Source organism: Elephantulus edwardii, unplaced genomic scaffold (genome assembly GCF_000299155.1).
Source record: "Elephantulus edwardii isolate Elephantulus edwardi_28Jun2011 unplaced genomic scaffold, EleEdw1.0 scaffold00033, whole genome shotgun sequence".
NCBI classification, from domain to species: Eukaryota; Metazoa; Chordata; class Mammalia; order Macroscelidea; family Macroscelididae; genus Elephantulus; species Elephantulus edwardii.
The window spans coordinates 19,515,004-19,538,498 of NW_006399783.1; the positions used below are offsets into that span (position 1 = coordinate 19,515,004).

At 51.2% G+C, this 23,495-nt stretch overlaps 2 protein-coding genes across 2 annotated transcripts in view; one reads left to right on the forward strand and one right to left on the reverse strand.

Moving 5' to 3' along the window:
- The window catches only part of CDHR2 (cadherin-related family member 2), a 50,129-nt gene extending 31,914 nt beyond the window's left edge, over nucleotides 1–18,215 (forward strand). Inside the window, exons 12-31 of the mRNA XM_006884382.1 lie at nucleotides 1,325–1,480; nucleotides 1,564–1,722; nucleotides 2,044–2,105; nucleotides 2,355–2,598; nucleotides 3,325–3,564; nucleotides 6,702–6,771; nucleotides 6,913–7,515; nucleotides 9,439–9,510; nucleotides 9,847–9,896; nucleotides 11,940–12,091; nucleotides 12,236–12,344; nucleotides 12,435–12,523; nucleotides 12,974–13,042; nucleotides 13,130–13,207; nucleotides 13,297–13,357; nucleotides 13,442–13,566; nucleotides 14,223–14,336; nucleotides 14,438–14,518; nucleotides 14,769–14,826; nucleotides 18,081–18,215. Coding sequence (XP_006884444.1) covers nucleotides 1,325–1,480; nucleotides 1,564–1,722; nucleotides 2,044–2,105; nucleotides 2,355–2,598; nucleotides 3,325–3,564; nucleotides 6,702–6,771; nucleotides 6,913–7,515; nucleotides 9,439–9,510; nucleotides 9,847–9,896; nucleotides 11,940–12,091; nucleotides 12,236–12,344; nucleotides 12,435–12,523; nucleotides 12,974–13,042; nucleotides 13,130–13,207; nucleotides 13,297–13,357; nucleotides 13,442–13,566; nucleotides 14,223–14,336; nucleotides 14,438–14,518; nucleotides 14,769–14,826; nucleotides 18,081–18,215 — 2,727 coding nt within the window. The remainder of the gene's footprint in view (nucleotides 1–1,324; nucleotides 1,481–1,563; nucleotides 1,723–2,043; nucleotides 2,106–2,354; nucleotides 2,599–3,324; nucleotides 3,565–6,701; nucleotides 6,772–6,912; nucleotides 7,516–9,438; nucleotides 9,511–9,846; nucleotides 9,897–11,939; nucleotides 12,092–12,235; nucleotides 12,345–12,434; nucleotides 12,524–12,973; nucleotides 13,043–13,129; nucleotides 13,208–13,296; nucleotides 13,358–13,441; nucleotides 13,567–14,222; nucleotides 14,337–14,437; nucleotides 14,519–14,768; nucleotides 14,827–18,080) is intronic.
- Nucleotides 18,216–19,315: 1,100 nt separating this feature from the next.
- On the reverse strand, nucleotides 19,316–22,213 carry GPRIN1 (G protein regulated inducer of neurite outgrowth 1). Its single transcript, XM_006884433.1, has one exon. It carries the CDS (start codon nucleotides 22,211–22,213, stop codon nucleotides 19,316–19,318), a length of 2,898 nt encoding a protein of 965 aa, XP_006884495.1.
- Nucleotides 22,214–23,495: the final 1,282 nt, after the last annotated feature.

Consider the following 23,495-nt stretch of genomic DNA (forward strand, 5'->3'; position numbering starts at 1 on the left):
TGTGGTGCTGGAGAAGAGTATTGAGAATACCATGGACTGCTAGGAAAACAAACAGATTTGTCCTGGAAAGGGTTAAACCGGGTGGCTCCTTGGAGGGAAGGATTCTGAGGCTCTGTTTAACACACTTTGGACATGTTGTGAGGAAAGACCGGTCCTTAAAGAAGGACGTCATGCTTGGGAGGGTGGAGGGACAGCACAGGAGGAGAAAGCCCTCTATGAGGTGGATTGATTCAATGACTGGGGTAATTGGGATGGGTGTGTCAGAGACGGTGCGATTGGCACAGGACAGGGCAGAGTTTATTGCTGTTGTACATGGGGTCGCTATGAGTCGCAAGCGACTCGACGGCACATAACAACAACAACAACAACACAGAAGAGTTGGATTTTCATTCATTCACCATTGCACATTTTCCTCCCTCCCCCAGTTCACTTAAAAAATTAATTTATTGTTTCATCATTTCCTCCCTCCCTCCTCATCCCTCCCTTATGCACCTCTTTTTCTGGACTCCTGTCATACAAATGAAGCCTAATGTTCTTTTAGTTTTCACATTTCAGTCCCTGGCAGTTGCCATTCAGAGTAGAGAGTGGAGGTGAGGTGATTGATGTTGAGTATGGTGTTGACTTGGTGCGTGCTGTTGAAGGAAAGTCATGTCTCATTGTAGATTGATGTTGAGGGAGCTGGTGTTGAGTTGGTGGTTGTTGTTGAGTGGGGTGTGGAGCTGAGTTGGTGGTTGCTGTTGAGAGAGGGGGATGCTGAATTGGAGGGAGTGTGGAGCTAAGTTGGAGGTTGACGTTGAGGGCGGGTGATTGACGTTGACGTTGATGTCGAGTGGAGGGTGGTGCTGAGGGAAGGTAGTGCTGAGCTGAAGATAAGTGTTGCCTATAGAGCATAGCATTGAGTTGCTGGTTGACACTGAGGAAGGATGGTGTTGAGTTAAAAGTTGACGTGTAGTCAGTGTGTTGGATTGTGGGGTAATGTTGGGTATTGGGTGGTATCGGTGCTGGTTCTGGCGGGCTGTAGGTCGGAGCAGGACTGATAGTGATTTTTTATGGGAATGATTGGTCCATGTCCAAGTGCCATTTCATCAGCTCAGACTTGGGGCCCATAGAGCCTGGAGAAGTCCTTTTCTGCTGAGTCATATTTTCTGGCAAGCTAACCTCCTGACATTCCTTCTTGCATGCTCCGTCTTTTGAGAGCCTCTTTCTCTCATGAGATCTCAGTGGGAAGGGCTTCTCAGCCAGGAGCCTGGGCCAAAGACTGGGGAAAAGATGCAGGTGGGGCTGCAGGAGGACAGGCTCTTCCTTGACGAGCCGCCCTTCACAGGGCAGCAACGGCACCTACTCGCTCTCCCTGGTGGACCCGGACTCTGCTGCCTTCAGCGTCTCCCCCGAGCGTGCTGCGGGCTCCACTGAAGTGCAGATCCTGGTGAAGACACCAGACCTGGTGGATTATGAGAAACAGAAGATGATGGTGGTGAAGGTGAGGGTCTGGGGGCCCAGGCCCGGGGGAGGGGAGACCAGCAGCATTCTGATCTCAGTGTGCCGTCATTTCCCTGCCCACAGGTGGTGGCCACTGACTCAGACAACCAGACCTCCACTGCCACTGTGACCATTCATGTCATAGACATCAATGACCACCGGCCCACATTCCCACAGAAACTGTATGTCATCTCGGTGCCAGAACACAGTGACAATGGCTCTGTGGTCACCAGTGACATCCATGTGAGTGATGTGGCACACAGCTGGGCTGAACTGGGAACTATGACCAGGCCAAGTCTTTGGGTCTTCTCCAATCGCTGGTTCTCAGCAAGCACGATATGTGTGTGAATATTTAAGGAGCAAGAGAGAGGAGAGAGAGAAAGAGAGGGAGGAGGCCAGGTGTGAGTCTCAAGGGTTACTTTGTGTCAGGAAGCACAATACCTCCATTCCTAAAAACTAGATGGGGGAAAAAAACCAAACAAACAAACAAAAAAAACTAGGTGGGGAGGTTGGCAGGAAGTGCCATTGATGTCAAACTATACCCACCTTTTCTCTGCCTCACAGGCCACTGACCCTGATACGGGTGAGGGCGGCCACATCACCTACAGCCTCCTGCCAGGGAATGGGTAAGGCCTCAAGGTTTTGGGGAGAGTGAGTGGGCAGGGCCTGGTCCCATCTTTCTAGCTCACTACAAGACTAAGGCTGTAGAGAAAATACATGTTAATATCAGATAAACCTCAAATAATGATTTCATATAAATATGTTACAAATATTGCTTAAGATGTGCTAAAATGATTTTTTTTTTGCAATTGATTTGATCTTTAAATGGAAATAGACACTCTATTATTATTTGTGGATCTGGTCATCTTGTGCAGGGCGGACCTCTTTGAGGTAGACCCAAACAATGGGACAGTGACAGTGAAAAACAGTGAGCTCTTGGACCGCGAGAAGCAGGCCGTGTACTACCTCACGCTGCAGGCCACGGACGGTGGGAACCTGTCGGACTCAACCACCTTAGAGATCATCCTTACGGACATCAACGACAATAAGCCCGTAGTCAGCGGCTCCTACAACATCTTTGTTGAGGAGGAGCAAGAAGATGTTAGGGTTACCATCCAGGTGTGAGCTGGTCTGGGCAGGGTAGTCGGGGACTAGCCAGCTTGGGAGTCATGCTGGCCCTAGTACAAGCTGGGCTCTACTGTGTGGTGCTGAGAAAATCACTCAGTCTCTCTGAGTTTCTGTTTCTTTTTGGGAAAATAAGGATTATCATAGTGTGAGTCATGGGTCACTGGAGAATAGTTAGATAATAGGTATACAGCCTTTGCACAGGGCCCCTCCCACAACACAGCCTCAAAGCTGTCCTCCTCTTTATGCATCACCCTGCCTCATTCCAGAAAAGATTTGAGGTGAGTTGTTGTTATTGTCAGCCCATAGTAACTCTGTACAACAGAGTAAAACCTCGCTCAATCCTGTGCCAGAGTTAAAAAAAAAAAAGTTAAAATAGAAGATGAAATAAAGATGGCCATATGAACACACATAGCGATTAGTGACTTCTGGACTCCTCCTTCTTCATTAGACTGTCAGCCTCACAGGAAGCTGTTTTGATCACAGCTCTGTTCCCAGTGCCTAGAACAGAGCTGGGCATGTGATAGGTACATGGCAACCATCTGTGGAGTAAATGAATGACTTCTCAGTGCTTAAGATCTCAAAAGCTCTTACAAATTATAGGACCTTCTTAGATGAGAGAGGCCAGGGCTGGGAGGCTGGGCAGCACCCCACTGACTTCGGGTTCAGAAGAGGGGCTAGAGGCTGGCTGCCTGACGCTGCTGCTGCTCCCTTTAACAGGCCCATGATGAGGATGAGCCCAACACCAACAACAGCCTCCTGAACTTCACCCTGGCGCCAAGCCCCTACAGCCACAACTTCTCACTGGACCCCAGCACGGGGCTCCTTACAAACCTGGGGTCCCTGGACCGAGAGGCCATTGACCCTGCGCTTGGGGGCCGAATTGTGTTGACTGTGTATGTGACTGACTGTGCTGAGCCTTTTCACAGCACTGAGGTCAATGTCACCATCAATGTAGAGGTAAGGCCAGGCTCAGGCTGGACAGGGCCCGGGGACGGCCGGATGACCTGCCGGCCTGGACTGCGGAAGTGGGGTCATGCAGGGGGCCAGTCCTGCGTGGGCCCAGGTCACACCTCTGCCTTTTGCTGTGTGGCAGGTCAGAGGGACCTGGATTGAGAATGGCATGAAGATGATTTAAGTAACAGAATGTGTCTAAATGTGTCCTGGCACACAGGAGCACTTGGTACCTGATCGCTTCTGTCTCTTGCCACCATGCAAGGGGAAAGACAAGAGGAGAAAAAGCAGTATCTGTCTTGTCTACTGCACACTTGGTCTTGCCAGTCTCCTATTGATAAGGAAACAAAGGCACAGAGAAGTTGAATTGTTTACCTAGGCCATCATCCCACAAGGCACTTTCCTCTGGAAAAACCTAACAATTCCACAGCCCTATGATATCCACTAAGGGAAGGACACCTCTCAGTTGTCAGAGCGGCGCAGAGCAGCCTGTGTCCTACTGGGCTGAGCTATGTCACTTTCCTGTAAGTATCAGAGAAAGAGATCTAACAGGAACAGACAAAATTGAGTCTGTTGTCGCTGCGGGTGGCATACAGAGCCATGTTGAACTTATTCAGTGAGCCAAGACCTTTCACCTCCAGAAGCTGTTGTTACAACAACCTATGTGTGGGGTCTCCACTGGGGACACTTTACAGTTAAGGATTCTGAGGTTCAGAGAAGTTGAAGAGACATGTGACGCTGAGCTTGTGCTCAGAGCTGTGCTCTTAACCTCCTCTCATTGCTGTCAAGTCAGTTCTGACTCCTACCTGACCCTCCAGCAGGTTTCCAAAGCTGTAAATCACATGAGAGGAGATCGCTTGTTTTTCTCCTGCCTGGTATATTCGAACTGCCAGAGAAGCAGAGCTTTGGATCAGCGTCGTAACCCTCTGTAGACTGTGTCCCTGGAGGTCCCTTGCTCTTAACCACAGCTGTGAATTAGGATGAACTTGAGGATGCGGCTGACCATGTATTCGGAACCAGTAATTCTATTTCCAAGAAACTGACATCTAGTTCAAGCAGAGAAAATTCTATTTCCAGAGACGTTCATCCTGGAGGCATAGTGGAAAAAGAGGGAAGCAAATGTGTACACGTGGGATGACACTTATGAGCCTCCTGGGGCCTGTGAGCAGACCCAGGGAGGGTCAGGCACACCCAACGGCCTGAACACACATCAGAGTTAAGGGAGACAGTGGGAGACAGAGCTGTCTCCATGCTGTGGCCAGAGCTGTGTGTGGGACCAGCGCAGAGAGTGAAGGCGAGAACTAGAAACAGCTGGCGTCTCTGAGCAGATCCAGACACCTCATCTGTCCCCAGGCTCGCTCTTCTCTGAGCACGGAGCCAGCATTGCAGTGCAGACTAGAGGAAAAACGAGTCACAGGGCCCTCATGAAAATATCACGATAGGGATGCCAGTGTAAGAAATCTGAGAAACAGAAAGTTAAGCTGGCCAAATACAGTGGGATACTCAGAGGCATCCTTCCAGAACTGGCCGTGTGTCAGTGTCTGAAGCAGAGAGTGCCATGCTCGAGAGGTTTTTATTTTGTTTTGTTTATACATTGTGTTTTGAGAGAAAGCTTAAAGGAGAAGATAGGCTTTCCATGTAACCATCCATATGCATTTTTTTAGGACATTAATTACAATACCCATATGTAACTGCACTCTTCCCACTTTCCCCCTGTGATTCCCATTTCCATTAATCCTCCTATCCTATTCCTTTCTACCTTCTGAGGTTTATTCTTGGACAAAAGCTGCTTTTTTCACTCTGTGTGACTGATTGCTCTAAGGAGTGAGTTGTTATTGTTGTTATGTGCCATCAAGTTGCCTATGACTCATAGTGACCCTATGAACCCTGTACAACAGCTCTGAACCCTGCTGTAATCTGTGCCAACCTCAACATCTCTGACACACCTATCCCCATTACCCCAGGCACTGAGTCAATCCATCTCATCGAGGGTCTTTTTCTCCTGTGCTGTCCCTCTACTCGCCCAAGCATAATGTCCCTCTCCAAGGACTGGTCACTCCTCCCAACATGCCCAAAGTATGTCAGACGAAGCTTCAGAATCCTTGCCTACAAGGAGCAGCCTGGTCTCACCCTCTCCAGGATGAACTTGTTTGTTCTCCTAGCAGTCTGTGATATATTGAATACTATTCTTCAGCACCACAGCCCAAAGGCATCAATTCTCCTTCTATCATACCACCCTGATATTATGGCTCACCTCGTAGACCTGTCTGTGTTTTGGCTGAAAGTTGAACCACAGGGTTGAGTTTAGTTCCAGGTTTGAAGAATGACCAAGGCTCATAGTCCTGAGTGTTCTCCAGTCTCTGTCATACCCCCAAGTCTTCTTCCCCCCCACAGAATTTTTGGTAGCTGATATTTTTGGAGGATCACCAGGTCTTTCTTCGAAGGCACTTCTGAGGAGACTTGAACTTCCAAACTTTCAGTTAGCAATTGAGCATATTAACTGTTGGCAACTCCCAGGGATTTGTCTTGCAGGAAGGCAAAATCTAAAATAGTTCTGAGCTGTGTTCAGAGGAGCGTGGAAGTGGGTCTCTGTGGTGGTGTGCAACTAACTGCACATCTCTTCTAAAGGTGGTTTCCTTGGGTGAAATGGGGGCACAACCTCACAGGGCAGTGATGTCAGAGCAGGCAGGGGTAGGGAGCCCTTCACTTGGAGCAGAGGAAATCCTGGCTTCTCAGGAGGGCTCCGTCTGTTGGTGGCTGTGGTCTCATCAGCCCCTGCTTCATGGTGGCCTCCTGCACCGTTCCTAGATTGGGGGGTAGATGGGACTGTTGTGACCCACAGGCTTCTCACAGGCTAATTTTGGGAAGTAGATCACCAGGCCTTTCTTTCTAGCTCATCTCAGTCTGGAAATTCCTTTGAAACCATTAAGAATGGTAGCAGCACACACAACTCCATTGGCAGACGGGGGCAGACGGGTGGTGGCTGAGCAGGAGGTGCATGAGGCAGAAATGGTCCCCAAGTCCTTCACACGGAAGGCGAGAACTCTACCACTGTCTAGCACTGCCCCCTCAGACCGGCCCGGGGGAGCACGAATCCTGAGGGCCCCCAGGGCCTTTGGGCTCAGGACCACCTCTGCCCACAGGACATCAATGATAACCTGCCAGTCTTCAACGAGTCCAGTTACTACTTCTCCGTGAAGGAGCAGGAGCCGGGTAAGCTAGTCCTTCCACGCCACCATGTGACAGCAAACTCTTCCCGGGGAGGGTTTGTCCTACTCAGTGAGCAGACAGCAGAGCCCTCCGCCGCCAATGGCCAGGGTAGGAGTCCCTTCACTTCTCTGCTTTCCTCCACAGGAGCACTGGTGGGTGTGGTGGTGGCCAAGGATGAGGACCAGACAGAAGCCAACAACCGCATCAGTTTCACTCTGTCAGGAAATGGCATCAACAACTTCGTTCTCCGAGGGTCACTGCTAGGGGCTGGGCAGGCCATTGGCCGCCTTCAGGTACCCGTGGATGTGAGACTGGACTTTGAGACACAGCCCTTCTTCAATCTGACAGTCACTGCCACAGACCCAGATGCCCAGGAAGAGACCACAGTAGCCGTGTATGTGGAGGTGAAGGACGTGAACGATGAGCCACCCACCTTGGAAGCAGCCTCCCTTCAGGGTATCCGCGTGGCCGAGAACGGCTCAAAGCATGGCCTGGTGGCGAAGGTGGTTGCCTTGGATGTGGACACTCTGGCCCAGTTGGAGGTCGAGCTCATGAACGTCCTCTGCAGCAAGGCAGGGGTCAATGTGGGCAGCCTGTGTCATGACTGGTTCTCTGTGGCAGCCAATGGCTCTGTGTTCATCAATCAGAGTGAGGCCATCGACTATGAGGCCTGCGACCTGGTCACTTTAGTTGTGCGAGCCCATGACCTCATGACGGAACCCGGCTTCCAGGCCTACAGTGACAATGGTGAGGTGGCCCGGCCTGCAGTCCAGGGGTAACAGGAAAGAGTTCTAGCCTGGGAACCACAGGTCTGAGTTCAAATCTGTTTGGGCTGTAGCTCACTGGTATTATGAAGCAAGTCAGCTTCAGTTTCCTCATCTGTCAAGTGGAGTTAGATGATAGGTTGTCTGTGAAAATGAAATGAGAACATACATGGAAGCATGCATTTGGTGTAGTACCCAGCACGTGTTGTTGTTGGGTGCTATCGCCTACTCACAGTGAGACCTATGAAGCCGCAGAATGAAACATTGCCCAGCCCAGCACCATCCTCACAATCACGGCCTTTAGTCTATTCTGAAGCCACTGTGTCAATCCATGTCGCTGATGGCCTTCCTTTTTTTCACTGGCCGTCTGCTTTACCAAGCACAGTGTTTTTCTTCAGGGTCTGGCCCCTCCTGATAACATGTTAAAAGTACTGAAAAAAAACCCCACAAAAAACATGAAAACAACCCACAACAACCTCATATGCATTTCCATTGAGTAAGAACTAACTCATAGCTGACCCTCTAGTGCCTTTTCAGAGGCTGTAAATAGCATAGAAGGAGATTATCTTTTTCCTATGAAGCAGTTAGTGGATTTGAACTGGCTGACTTTGAGATTGGCAGTGCAACTCCTTACCCACTAGTCCACAGTAAGCATTTAATGCTATCATTTTTGAGGTAGTATAAAGAAGAGAATACGCTTCAGAGGCCTGCTACATTCATATCCCTCCTCTGACACCAAATAACATTAATCACTACTGCCATCAGCTCAATTCTATCTCTTATTGGAATAGAACCATGCTCTATATATAGTTGTTATTGGATACTTTTAAGTCAAAACCAAGCCACAGCAGACCCTCCAGCAAGTTTTCAGAGGCAGTAAATTCCACGGGAGGAGACTGCCTATCTTTTTCCTGTGCAGCAGCTGGTGGATTTGAATCATGTACCTTCAACTTGACGGCACAGCCTCTTACCACACTAGGCCACTAGAGGGTTGGTTATTTATTTTAAAAAAACAAAACAAAACAGCCCAACATGTAAAAAATTTTTATATTCTCTGAATTTTTTCCCTTCCAGTCTTTTTTCTTTTTCTTCCTTTCTTCCTATTTTTCTACATGGGGAGCTCTGGTGGCTTAGTGGTAAAGAGTTATGCTAACAACCCAAAGGCAGGCAGTTCAAATTCACTGGCTTCTCTGAGGGAAAAGATGGGCAATCTCCCCTCAGATAATTTAATGCCTCTGAAAATCTGCTGGAGGACCAACTACGAGTCGGTTCCAACCCAACAGTCCAAAACAACAACACGTTTCTGTATGTACAACCCATAACATTTCAATGGCTGATATTCGGAAAGAGAACACCAGGCATTTCTTTTGAGGTGCCTTTTAGTGGGCTTGAAACACCACCCTTTTAGTTAACACCCAAATACATTAGTCCCAGGTACACAACACCCAGGACCTTTAAATCCCAATAGCAATCATATTAACAGCTAGAATGCATTGAATCCTAACTGTAGCCAAGAACTCTATGCCAGACACATACAGGGTAAGCCTCCTACCCAATCCATGAAGTAGGCAGTCTGTCGGTTTTATAGACAAGGAAAGGGAGGCACAGAGTAGGAAATCAGATGACCAGTGAAATGTCATGGTCAGGTAGCAAATACCTGACCTGGGCTCAGTCCTGACCCTCCATGTTTGCTGTATGACCTTGAGCAAGGTGCAGGCTCTCTCTGAAGTCTCAGAATGATACTCTTTCCCTCACAGACCATCAAGGATGATGGACAGCCTGGGACCAGGAGCCGGGGAGGGCACTGAGCACAGATGCATGGGAGGGGGCCCCAAGTAAGGCAGTCCCAGGTATGCTGGCCAGACCTCTGCCTGGAACCCTAAACAAAACCGCTCTGTCCCCTCAGGAAGTCTCCCCATCACTATTGAGGATGTGAATGACAATGCACCCTATTTTATACCTGATAACAGGACTTTTGGTAAGCAGCAATTTCTTAATTCTCAATACATCCCCTCCCACCTCCTCATTCATACCCTGATTTACCAGGACTATCCCTGGGCAGCCCCTATAGACTCTCTTCAGGCCCCAGGTGGAATCTTGAAATGAAAGAAGACCTCTAACTTTGCTAACATGTCATCCAACTTGGGCCATGTCTCTCTGGGCCTCACTTTCCCCATCTGTACAATGGAAGTGGGATAACATATTAACTGCTGGCTCAGGGTTCGCTATCCTGGGATAACTAGTGATAAGCCCTGAGCTGGGCTTGTGGGCTCTGTCCTTGTTCTTACTGACTCCTTCCTGTCTCCACCTATAGTGATCATTCCGGAACTTGTGATACCCAACCAGCAGGTGGCTTCTGTCCAGGTACGTCTTTAGCATCACCCTTTGGTGGCTGGTAGGCACTTTAGCCCCAGGGAATAGGATTAAGGGTTTGGGGGATTTTCAGTTGTCCCCAAATTGTTTAAAACACAAGAAAGGAAATGTATTGCTTCCAACGTAGGGAAAGAAAACCAAACCCCAGAATGGAAATTAATGCCTGCCTAAATGATGTGATCAAACTTCATTAATTGTTAAATTTAGTATTCATAAAAATTTCATGAGTATGAAAACCACTTGCAGACTCAATTTTTCTTACTACACCGCAATTCTTGAGTGTTACAGAGAAATCATAGCCAATTGTAAATTAAAGGAGTCCTTGTAGCCAAATAATTTGCAGGGCAAATTACAAAAAATGTGTTGATAGTGTTGGATTCGTGCTCATTAGAGAGTGGTAGCTATGCTGTGAGGGAGGCTGGGTGTCTCACATCATCTGGAAGCCTCTGCCTATCCTGCCACCTCCCTCTGGGACGCCGTTTTCTTACTGGGATAAAACTCAAACACACTGCCACCAATTCATAGCAATCCTATAGGACAGAGGAGAACTCACCTACAGGGTTTTCACAGCTGTAAGTCTTGGCAGAGTCAAAATGCCTCAATATTCTCTTGGAATGGATGGAGGATTTGAACTGCTGACCTTTAGGTTAGCAGCCAAGTACTTAGTCACTTTGCCAACAGGGTTCTTTCTCCTCCTAGACAAGAAGCTGGCAAATCAGATGCATTAGCGACATGAGTTCCTGGCAGTTAATGTTAAGAATAACATTAATCTTAATTTAAACTAATCTTAATTAATGGGTGATTCCAACTTGATGCTATACAGTAACAACAACAATGTGAAGAGGCAGGGTGGTGTCTGAGTGCCACCCTTGTGCTGTGGAAACGGCACAGGTAGAGGAAGTGGACAGTTCTGGCCCCCCAGCTAAAAGCTGAGTGTGGCCTCTTCCAGGGCAGGGCCTCTCTGGAGTCTATACGCTCTTTTGAAAAAACTCTGAGTTTTCCAAGGGATTCTTGGGTGGGGCAATCACTTAGGTGCTACTAACTGCAAAAATTGATCATTTGAATCCATCCAGAGGTGGCTAAGAGGACGAGCCTCACAGCCTGTTTCTGAAAGGGCACAGCCTTGAAAATCCATGACAAGCAGTTCTGGTCTTCACGAGTCAGAACAACTAAACAGCAATTCTTTTGTGGTTTTTTTTTTTTGGTGCTTGTTGCTTTGAAGTGGAGGATTTCCAAGCCTTCACCAGTCAGTTTCCCCACTTAAATCTTCAGTCAGTTGCATTTTTCACTGCCGTCAGTTTGGCCTTGATTGTGAACTTTCGTATGTTATTAGTTTGAAAATTTTCTTTAAATCAACTCCTTTTTGAAGCTTCATACCAACTTTCCCCTCAACCTGAGCAATGTCAGTGGACACTCAGCTTTGAATGTGGGTTGTATTTGTCCTTAAAAGGAAATGGAATAAAAAATATTGTGTCCTCCCCAGTCTCCAAATTGCCACAATCCACTACGGGCATTTGTCCTTACTTTTGGAAAATGAAATGAGGCCCCAGGGAGAGGGCATGACACACAGTAGGTGCCCAGGACACCCGGACATCCTCATGCTGGTGGCAGATGGCAAGGTGGGCTTTCCGTGCCTGAGGAAAGTTGTGACCTGCTGGGGGCAGAAGGAGCAGAGACCCATGCAAACCTGGACGTGCAGATCGAGCACACATGCTTACTTGAAAGAGCACTGGGGTGGCTGAAGGAGTCCCAGGGCAATACAAATAGTTGCACCAAAATACTGCAGTTTAAGTCCCTCAAAAGAAAGGCCTGGCAACCCACTTCTGAAAAATCCTCCATTAGAAACCCTATGGAACCCAGTTCCATCCTGCCACCCACGAGGTCGTCTTGAGTGGGAATTGATTTGATGGTGAAGGTGGTTGATGGAGGTTGTGGGGGCCAGCATCCTAGGCCATCCCAGCCTCTGGCCACTGCTGGGGGTTGTGCATAGAGTGCTTGGCCTGTCTATCTAATGCTGGTCACTCTTGATCCTAGGCCAGAGACGACGACTCAGAGGACAATGGGCGTATCCAATTCTCCATCCTCCAAGTGGACTTCCTTTCTAATGATGGGACCATCACCCCCTTCCAGGACTTCTTCTGGATCTCCACCTCCTCAGAGGCCAACTTGTTCACAGGCAGCATTGAGTAACTCCTGGCAGGCCCCCAGCTTGGAGGGGGACCAAAGGAGACCTGGGGGCAGTCAGCTCCCCATCCTGGGCGGTATACTAGTAGATCCAGAGGATTGTCCTTGGGTTCCAAGACTGACCCATGTCCTCCCACTGCTCACAGGCTGGTGACCAACCTTGATCCTACTCTCCAAGGCACCTACCAAGTAACTGTCCAGGCTCAGGACAGACCTTCCACAGGTGCTGCCCACGCAGCTAAAATGACCTTAAATGTGAGTGCAGCACCCACCTCCAGATCCCAGTGCCCTCTACCAGTCCCCTGGCCTCATGCACCCCATTTCACCCACACCCTGCTCCTGCAGCTCTTCACTGTGGACCAGAGCTACCGCGTGAGGCTCCAGTTCTCCACTCCAAAGGAACAGGTGGGACTCCACCTGGACGACATTAAAGCGTAAGTCTGGGGGTGTTGGTGGGGGCTTTGGGGAAGAAGAGGGCCAAAAAGCTCAATTTAGATGTGACTCAAACAGACTGTTTCCCAGCTCTGCCTCTGATCTGCGCTTGGCCTGGTCCCCGTTTTTTACTCTCTATTTGTGTCTGTTCCCCTTCCTCTTATATACTCAGAGCCTCCAGCTAGGTGGGCACAGAGACAGCTAAACAGAATTGGCACATACAGCTGTGAAGGCCGTGCCCCGCACAAGAGCACTGCATGCTGGGCTGTGAGTCCAGCTCCAGAGGAAGATTTCTCTTTTCCTAATTTGCACAGAAATGCTTATTGTTGAGCCAATGGGGGCCTATGTGTGCCCAGAGGAGGTGCCCCTTTCTAATTTGCACAATTCCTAATCCCATGGGCCTGTATTGAGGCTCCCACTCCAGGCCCTTGTGACTTCCCCTTCCTTCGCAGGTCTCTGGCCCAGGCAACCATGACCAGTGTCTACATTGTGAACATTCAGGACATAGACTCTGCAACGCGGTGAATGCCCACTGGCCCAGTGATCAGGGTACAGGGGGCTGCTGGGTAGTTCTGGGCTGCTGACTCCTCGCCCCATTCCCAAACCAGGGCCCGGGGCCGCTCCTACCTCGATGCCTACTTTGTCTTCCCAAATGGCACTGCCTTGACCCTTAATGAGCTGAGTGTGTGAGTGGGGTCACCCTTGGGGTGGGAGGAGGGGGAGCAGAACATTTGGTGATGCCCATGTTCCTGGGTCTGATGGGTTCTGTGGCCAGGATGATCCGGAGAGACCAGGACTCGCTGACACAGCTGCTCCAGCTGGGCCTGGTGGTGCTGGTGAGTGCAGCACAGCAGGGGTGACCTGGGCACGGGGTGATGGTGCCGACCTCCACAGCCCCCTCATTCTCTCCTCTTCTCCAGGGCTCCCAGGAGACCCAGGAGTCAGACCTGCCAAAGACGCTTGTCAGCGTCATCGTGGGCCTGGGGCTGGCCTTGGTGCTGGCCTTTGTGGTCATGACCGTGGCCATCGTGTGCCTCCAGAAGAGGTGCTGCTCCCATCACCCCTGTGTCTCTAAGCCCCCTTCCACCCTCCCCGAGACATCCAGGAGGAGAGAAAGAACTAAGGTTTAGGCACCGGGTACATCTGCCCTCCTTGGGTCTCAGTTTCCATGTCTGCAAAGTGGGCATAATAATTAGAGTCCTGAAAGCACTTAATGAAGTAACATGAACCTCATATCCAGCAAGATGTCTGGAACATACTATACAATTGGGAAATACTTCTTTTCCCCTTCTGAATGAATACATGTGGGATCAGAGGCCCATCTGGGTTGGATTCCGGACCTTGACACTTGCCAGTTGTGTTAAGGGGGAGGGAAGCCAAACTCACGGCCACTCAGTCAGTTCTGACTCAGAGAGATCCTCCATCAGGTTCCTGAGGCTGTAAGTCATGAACAGGGACAGACTGCCCACCCTTCTCCCCAAGAGTTGTTGGACTCAAACATCAGAGACTCTCAGCATCTTGTTAGCTAGGACTCCCCCAGCTTTCATCAAATCACTTCTCTTTTCTGACTGTCGTAACCTCTGTAGGACAGAGCTGACATCCCCTCCTGCCAGGGCCATCATGAAACCACACCCTCAGGGCCTGCACTGGGGGGGCGGGCGTGGGGTGCAGGCCAAGGGGTGACCTTCCCCTTTCCCACAGCTACCGGCGGAAGCTCTGGGCTATGAAGGCTGCTAAGGAGGCCCGGAACACAGCGGCGGGGGCAGTGCCCTTAGGGCCCACCATCCCCGGAACGAATATGTATAACACTGAGCGGTGAGCAGGCAGTCGAGAGTGGGTCAGAGCCTCACTGGGGGGAGGGGGGCGCCCAGGGCCATGTCTATTGGAAGGAAGGTCACTGTACATCTTCCCTCCAGGGCCAACCCCATGCTGAACCTCTCCACCAAGGACCTGGGCTTTGAGTCCCTCTCTTCTTCTAGCGACTACGACCATGTCAGGTGAGCAGGCTGGTTGGTGATGGAGATGCTGATGCTGCTGTGGTCATGGGGATGACGGTGGGGATGTTGATGATGGTATTTGTTAGTGATGGCTAGTGACAGGTGGTGGTGGTCATGGGAACCGTGGTGATTACAGTGATGATGCTGGTGACGGTGGTAGTGAAGGGAGGGTCGGTGGGGTGTTGCTTTTTTTTCTCACAGATGATAGGACTGGGCCTGCCCACTGCCTAACCTCCCTCTTCTCCCACAGTCTCAACTCCCTGGATGACAACATTGTGGACCTGGACCAGGACAGGGCGAACATCAAGGCAAGACAGGGAAATGAGTTGGTGCCTGCAGGGTTGGGGTTCAGGACAGGCATGAGAGAGCAGAAGTGGGTAAGAGTGGCAGTCTTCTTTCTCTGTAGCAGGTCCAGGGAGACCCATGGCTTTAGAATGGGGTTCCATCCTTTCTCCTCTCATTCACCCCTTGGATTGGTGGCTTCTTTCGGTTCTCAGTTTCTCAGCAAAAGTGGAAGTCAGAACAACTAAATAAGAGCACACATATCCATTGCCAACCCAAGCAGTGTTCCATCCATCCCTTTATAGAAAATCTAGCATTGATGGGAACAGGAAGGCAATGAATAAAGAGCCCCGGAAAGAAGACAAAGCTGAAATAACGACAGAGCAGCCGTCTGTTAAACATTTTAGTGGTCTGATTAGATCAATAGTGCACAACTTGGGCTGCCCATTGAACTCACCTGGAAAGCTCTTTAAAAACACCCCCATGACAGAGATCCTGACACTGCTGGCCTTAAGACTGCTGTGTCCTAAAACATCCCCAGAGGCTCTTAGTGTGCTGCTAGAATTGAAGTCCACTTAAGGAGTTCTCTCATCTGAGGAGGCATCAAGGTCACGTGAAGTGGACTGGCCACACACAGGCTGCTGGGTTCTATCCACGGCTGAGACTCAGCAGGTCTAAGGGCACCTGAGAGTCCTTGGGTGGTACAGCTAACAGCACACAGCTGCTGATAGGTTGATGGTTCAAGTACATGCAGAGGTGCCTCAGAAGAAAGGCCTGGAAATCTACTTCTAGGGGGTAAAAATCTGCAATTGAGGACCCTATCAGAGTCTTACACTGAAACCCACGGGGCATCATCAGTTGGAGCTGATTGGACAGAAGTGTTTTTTGAGGGTGGGGCCCCAGGGGGGCTGCCTATCTGGGAGTGGGGTGGGCATTTCACCTACCTCTGTCTTTTCTCCCTGCCATAAGGCCCACGGCAGGCAGCCCTGGTGGCACAATGGTTAGGTACTTGGCTGTAAGTGTGGGCATGCTGTATCCGCCCAGTAGCTTGAGGGAGACAGACCCAGTGAACTGCTTCTGTAAAGATTACAGCCTAGAACGTCCAGTGGGGGCACTTGTGCTCTGTCTCAGAGGGTAGCTCTGAGTGGAAAAGCAGCTTGATGGCACACGAAACCACAGACCAGGGCAGAGATACTTCCACTCTGCAGCACCCAATGCTGGTGAAAGGGCCTCCTCTACCTAGAAGCCTAGGTACCAGAGGGAGACCACCCTCCCTCCTCTCTACTCCCCATTCAATCTGAGGTTGTGTCACCCACCCATCCAACTTGCACCTGACATCCACTCAGATCTGCCCAAGCTGGGCCCTTCCCTCTGCGACTCTCAGTCTTTCCCTCAGGCCTCAGTATTTGCCCAAGAATAAATTACTTGAAAAAGAGTTGGTCAGCATATCACTCTTGGGCTTTAAAAAATATGACATCATACAGGAAGCCCAGCCAGAGAGTGGACCACTGACCCCTGAAGAATGAGCCAGAAACTCCTGTGATGATGTCTGGGAGGAACTGGCAGCTTCCTGCCTGTCAGAGCTGGTAGTTAGACGAGAACAGTGACTGGGCAAGGTGGGCCCCGGGGGAGACTGTGGTCACTGTTGTTAGGTGCTGAATGCAAAGAATACCAGAAGAATGTCTGTGTTTTATTGACTATGCTAAGGCTGTGTGGATCCTGCTAAGGCTGTGTAGATCCTAACAAATTTGGGCTAACATTGAGAAGAATGAGAATCCCAGAACACTGGATTGTGCTCATGTGAAACCTATACTTAGACCAAGATGCTGCAGTGTGAGGAGAGGAAGGGAGCATTACATGGGGGAGACTGGCAGGAGTGAAATCAGGGTCCCTTGTAGCGGGCTGGACCAGTGGGCTAAGGAAGGACAGGGAGCCCTGAAGGAAGAATCTGAAGTATGGGGCCAGGCCATGGGGAGCCGTCAAGGCTTTGTCCAGGGGAAGGGAAACAGGGATGGGTTAGAATTTTAAAAAGCTGCCTAGGTTTTAGCCTCTTCCCACAGCAGGAGTTTGACTTGTTGGGAGCCACCTGTCTTTGGACAGGGAACAGTTGACTTTTTTCAAGGAATCTCTTGATGCTGCTGGCATCCCAAAGAGAAAAAAAAACAAAAAAACCCAAACCCATGGTGATCCCATCTGTTCCAGAGCAGGGCTTTCAACAATGGATTTTCCCCCCAAATCCCATGACCAAGGCACCTCTGGATGGGTTAAAAGATTTCTGTTAACCATAAGTGATTAACCACTTGTGCCGGGGTTCCATAAAGATTTGTGTGTGATCTACCCTTTTCAAATAGAGAAAATGAATTGTCTACGATCAGACAACATGCAATACAAAGCCAGGTCTCCTGCATCCCAGGCCAGGTCACATCTCCTGATCCCTACTGAATAACAGCTCCTGGCTCAGGGCATGCAGCCAGGGCCCAGGGTAGCACAGGCAGAATGTTCGACCCTCTGGGGTACCTCTGACACTCCACTGTTTATCAGGGACCAGGACAGCCTGTCTGGAAAAAGCCTGTGGAGTGCCCTAGGGAGGGAGGCAGCAGGCAGGGGCTCTGGCCCTGTGAGCGCCTCTAGGTCAGAACAGTCGAGCAGGGGGGAAGGGAGCGCCATAAGCAGAGGGACATGTGAGGTGTGTGAGTTGGCAGCCTGGTGAGAGCAGTGAGTGTGCATTGTGATGATGGCAGGTGATGACCCAAGCTGCGCAAGGCGTCCCTCTGAGGATTACAGGAAAGAGAAGCTGAACTCAATGATACCACACTGTAGACATGGCAGACTTGAGCTTTAGCAAGACTAGCAGATCACTCTCTGCTCTACCCCTTCCTGGTCATGAAAGCCCTCTGGGTCTCAAGTTTGTGCATTTACAACATGGGAGACTCCTTCCCTCTCTCCTGTTGTGGATACTCCAGGAAATGGATGGACCATGCCTAACACCATGCCTGCCACAAGGTGCAGGTGGGCAGGAACTGTTTAGATGGCATAGCACCTGGAAACTCAGACTGCCATAGTACTACTGTGCAAAAGTGGGGCCCAGGTCAGGCCGACCCTATTGGGCCTACTATACCACCACAAGGCATCAGGAATCTGAGGCACAGAAGCAGGGGAATATCAGCCACGACGTCACCTGGGTGTGGGCTCGGAGGCCTGTTCCCTGTTGCAGGGCCTGGGAGCTCTCACCCCATCTTGCCGGGGCCCTTCACACCTCCATACTTTGTGTCCTTAGAAGGAGCCACTGCACAGTGCAAAGGAAGCAGCTGAAGAGCCCCTGAGCCTGGTGCTGTCAGGAAGGCAGGCGGGTACTGGTGACCAGCAGCAGACATTGACCTTCACCAACGCTGCCCTGGATACCACAGACCTGTGACAAGGACCTGCCATAGAGCCTCACATTGCTTCTTGCTCTTCTGAGTGTACTTCCAAGTTGTATCTATCCTTCTGTAATAACAGTAATTTATCTTGCTTCCGTGTCCCTTCCTCCTTCCAGTCAATCATCACAGACAAGAGTTGGGGAAAGATTTTATTACCAATGTATACTGTGACGGTTCTGAGCCAAAAAACCACGGCAAGAGGAACAGGGGCAGGGACACTGAGTGGTCACAAGGGACTTGTGGGGACTCACAGCACAGGGAATGTGGGGATGATGGCCTTTAAAAGACAGTGTAATGTGGACTGAGCTCTGTCTTGTCACTATGACTGGGTATTATCAGTCTTCCGTGACCTGAGAGTTTCTTTAAGCATCAGTTGTGACCTCTGGGCCCAAGCAAGACCCTCTGACTTATTTTCACTCTGAGCGGAGACCCCCAGGGCATGTCCTGCTGCCTGTGACCGACCTATCTAGGAATTGTGAACCAATGACCAGATGCAAGAGATAGATATGGGGGCTGGGCTGGTGAGTGCAGATGGACTGGGGAAGGGCTACCAACAACATGCAGGAAACACCCAGGCTGTGGGGGTCAGCCAGCCACGTGGACACACTTTCTGAGCTTCACATACTTATGGCTGTGCACTCAGAGCCTTGCACACTTAGGAGTCCTACACACCAATCCTTACACACTTAGGGCTTTACCCGGAGATTTATACACATGGTTTCTTCAATTATGGGAACCAAGAGACACTGGAGGCCTCAGTATAACAGTCTGGACAGCTCAGGAGTTTCCTGCTGGGCTCTGACGGGTGAGGGTGGGTGCTGAGCAGGTCCCCATGGTCGCCCAGTGTGGCTGAGAGTGGCACAAAGGACTGCAGAGAGGATCAGGTTTAGTGGCGTGGGCTTGTGGCCAGAGGGGCTGTGGAAACGGTAGGGGGAGTGGGTCTAGGAGGGAAGGAGGCTGGAAATGGGATGAAGAAGAGCCTAGAGGCTGCTCACCCCTCGGGGGGCCTGGTGCTCTTCCGAGGAGGTCCTCTTTATGGGCCTGGTCTAGAAAGGAGCCGTAGGTTGGAGACTTGGGAGTACAAAAGGGGCACAGATTACTCGGCCGTGGGTCCGGCCCGAGAGCAGCACCGCGGCCTCCGTACACTCTGCAGCAGCGCACGGAAAAGCCCCGGCGGGCGCTTGGCTGTGCCTTCGGGGGGCGCTGCCCGCACAGAGCCAGAGCGGCCAGGCCCCGGGCGGGCCGAGGATGGTGGTGAAGTTGCCCCTTGCCGGCCGTGCTCCTCGATCTGCCGCTCCAAATGCTTCTGAATAGCCATGCCCAGCACCTCTACCTCCATGGAGGCACCATACACCTCCCACGTCATGCCCTTCTCGTCCCAGCTTACATCGCGCACAGGCTCAGCCGCCTCTTGGGGTGCCACAGCGGCCGCCAGTACGGAGCCAGGCCGCACCCTCACTTCGGGGAAGACTGGAGGTGCGGCGGCCTGCGGCGTCATGGGCCCAGTGGCCACAGAGCGCGTCTCGGCAGCACCCAGGGACACCTGCAGGCCCGCATCACGGCGTGAAGGTGGCCTGGGTACAGGGCTGGGCGCTCGGGGCGCCGCCTGGAAGCTGAAGGCCGGGCCCCCCGCGCCGTCCTGCGGAGACATGGGGCTCACGGCCACCGAGACACACGCATGCGCCCCTGCCTGTGTGCCAGCGTCCTCGCGTGGAGGCGGGAGGGCACTCGCTTCCCAGGATGGCGCCTTGGTGAAGTTGTCGCGAGTCCGCGGCCCAGGTGAGGGCACTGTGGCTCCAAGGCCGGGGCTTTTTGCCCCAGTGGCGACCAAGTCTTTAGGACCGAGGCCTGAAGCCCCTGTGTGTGGGAGTTCTGGTTCTGCGCGGTTCCCACTGTTCCCAACCTCGGGTGAAGCAGCTGCAACCCGGGGTTTGTCATCTGACTGCCTGAAGGAAACTTCGGCAGTAGGAGTCAGAGTTGCCACTTTTCCCAAGGCTACGGACTCAGGTTTTCTCAGAGATGGAGACGCAGAAGATGCCTTCCCAGAGGCAATGGGGTCTGCTTTTCCAGAAGAGCCGAGATCCACCGAGGCCACTTGCTTTTCCTTTTGCAAAACCACAGCCTCTGCTTTTCCTGATGAGGTGAAGTCCTCTTTCTCAGGCGGCTTCATTTCTTTGCCCTCAGATGTCTCAGTCGGCTCTGTTTTCCCTGAGGTACTGGGGTGCACCTTTGTGGAGTTCACAGGATTCCCCATCTCTGGAGGTGGAGGCTCCACTTTTCTCTCTGGGGCTGGTGCTGCTTTTCCTGGGGACAGGGGATCTCCCTTCCCCAAGGACATGGGAACTGTTTTTCCTAAAGACACAGAGTCTACTCCAGACGGGCTAGCTTCAGGGTCTCCCCTGGTCTTTGCAGGGCCCCCCTTTCCCAATGTCAAGGACTCAGTCTTCCTAGAGGCCACAGAATCTGCCTTCTCCAAGGGCAGTGGACCCACTTTCCCCCCAATCACTGTGTCAGCTCTCACTGAAGACGAGAGTCCTGCAGTCCCCAAGGAACTGGAATCTCCTGGACCTGAGGACAAGGGGCTTATCTTCCCCAAAGAGTCTGGATCCCCTTTTCTGGAAGATGCTGCTTTTACGTTCCCCACAGAAATGGAATCCACGCTCCTGGAGGGCACAGGGGTCCCTTTCCCTGAGGATGCAGGTTCTGTCTTTCCCACATACACAGGCTCAGCCTGCCCAGAAGACGAGGGCTCTGGCTTTCCCGAGGACACGGGACTAATTTTTTCTAAGGAAACAGAACCCACCTTATCTGAAGACATAGGCTCCACATTTTTCAAAGATGTAGGATCCATCTTCCCTGAAAACACTGGGTCGGCTTGCCCAGTAGATACGGCTCCCAACATTCTCATGGAGATAGGATCCCCCTTTCCTGACGAGGCATGATCCATCTTTTCCAGGAACTTGGGGTCTTCTTTTGTGGAGGACACAGTTTTGTCATTTCCCTTAGATGTAGGATCCTCCTTTCCTGAGGGCCCAGGCTCCCCTGTTCCACACAACACTAGCTCGGTCTTGTCCAGGGATCCACTAGGCAGCTTTTCCAGGGACCCAGGATCTCTCTTTCCTACTGATACAGAACTGGTGTTCTTTCCTGAGGACCCACGATCTGCATTCCCAGAGGATGCAGGGCCCACTTTTTCTGAGGACATGGGATGCTCTTCTTCTGAACATCTCGGATCCTCCTGTCTCGGGGCTGCAGACTCCACTTTACCTGAGGACACAGGTTCCCCTTTCCTCAGAGACTCAGTGTCCTCCTTCCTTGGGGACATTGTATTCACTCTGCTAGAAGAAATATGATCCTCCTTTCCCAAGGATTCAGGTTCAACCTTTCCAGAAGACACAGGATCCCCCTTGCCCAGGATGGCAGGCTCTGCCTGTTCTATAACCACAGAGTCTGTCTTCCTTGAGGATGCAGCATCATCCTTGGCTGTGGAAGTGGAATCCACTTTTGAAGAGTTAGGATCCATTTTTTCTAAGAACATAGGATTTCTGGTCTCTGAGGATTTAGGATCAATTTTCACTGAGGACACAGGCTCTGCCTTTGAAATTCCTGGCCTTCCAGAGAAGGTGGTTTCTGATGTTCCTGAGACTGAGGCTTCCTGTACCTTCAACGTGCCTTTGGAGGCTACTTCTTGGGGAGGGATGTAGGCTGATGGGGGACAAGCCAAGCTCCCACCAGGTCCCTCAGAGCAGGAAGCCCCTTCCCCAGCCACACTGGGGCTGCTGTGGCTGGAGTCCATGCCTGAGCCTTGGTCAGGGGTGTGCCTGTGGGGTGCAGGGGTAGCCTTTTGCTGGGAGGGGCAGTAGTCCCTCATGGCTGGGCCCCCAGCCCCCAGGTTCCCATCCTGTGGGCAGGAGAGGACTGTGGGCTGTGGTCCTGGATGACAGGGGTCCTTGTGTAGCAGCCGTAGACAGCTGGGGTCTTCAGCACTGTTCATCTGCCCTCATGACCATGCTGTGGCCCAAGGCTACTGCCCAGTCCTGAAACACAGAGAGAGCAGACTCAGACTTAGGGGAACTCAGCAGGGAAGAAGCCTCCTCATTCTTGGAAGGACACTTCCAGAAGGTGGATTCTACTTCCACAAGTGTCCAAGCAGCAGAGACTCCTCACTCTGCTGTCTGGCTTTTCTGTCTGTTTAGGTCCCTCCTGTTCAATGAGCTTGGGCTAAAAACACCAATCCGACCACAACCCTCCCCCCAATGGCCCTTTCTATAAAGGACAGACTTCTTGAAATGGCATTCAATGTCCTTTACATCTTGGCCTCAGCCTAAATTTTTAACTTCATTTTCCCCTTGTCCACCTCAGCCAGTGCTTGGACTAACCAGGAGTTATGCTCTTGCACATCCAGGTCAGGGGCTGCAATCTGCATCCATAGAGGCCAGGGAGGCAACAAGTGAGGGAACAGACTGAGCATAAGGGAAAGGTGTAGACTGTGGTCAATTAAGAGTACACATCCTTCCTAAAGGGGGAGCCCCACCCAAGGTGGCTGATGTTGCCGTCAGAAACGTGGACCCAATACTACCAAATCTTACAATTTCTCAAAAGAAATGGGAAATGCTGAATATCAATTAAAAAATTCTACTTGATTCAATATTTTAATAATACAAACAAACCACTATGAAGGCCAAAGTCTGTAGGCCATTACATTATATTTGAGTTGACCCTGGGGAGATACGATCCATTTAGTCAGGGAAAGCACACAGTCAGATATGGTTTCAAAGATTGCTCTGGGATGGTTTGGAGTCTGGGATGAAGGACTAGAGAGGCCATCCAAGACTGCCAAGGAGGCTGTTCACTCAGTCATTCACCGAGCACCTTCTCTGGTACAGGCCCTTAGCTTATTATCATCTCCGTGAGAGCCATAGCAGTGCAGATCCTAGAGACGGAGAGCTGGAGAGCAAACTGAAGGACTGGAGGGAAACGAAGTAGCTGTGGGGGAGAGGCAGGACTCTGGGTAGGTGGCGGCTCCCGGGTAATGGTGCTGGGTAGGGAATTTGGAGGAAGGAGATTTCTGTTTTGGACATGCTGAGTTTGTGGTGCCTGGAGACATCCAAGGGTTGGTCCAGAAGGCAGCTGGAGCTGCAGGCTCCCCTGTTCCATTTCCACTCAGCAGCCAAAGTGAGCAGAGCTCCTGATCCCCTAAATCTGCTCTTCCTACCAGGTTCTTCTAAACCCATCTCTCCAGTGCCCAAGTCAACATCTTCACAGTCACCCTGTGC

Coding starts and splice junctions, on each gene's coding strand:
- GPRIN1 (XM_006884433.1), bottom strand. CDS start 22,213: ATGAACAGTGCTGAAGACCCCAGCTGTCTACGGCTGCTACACAAGGAC.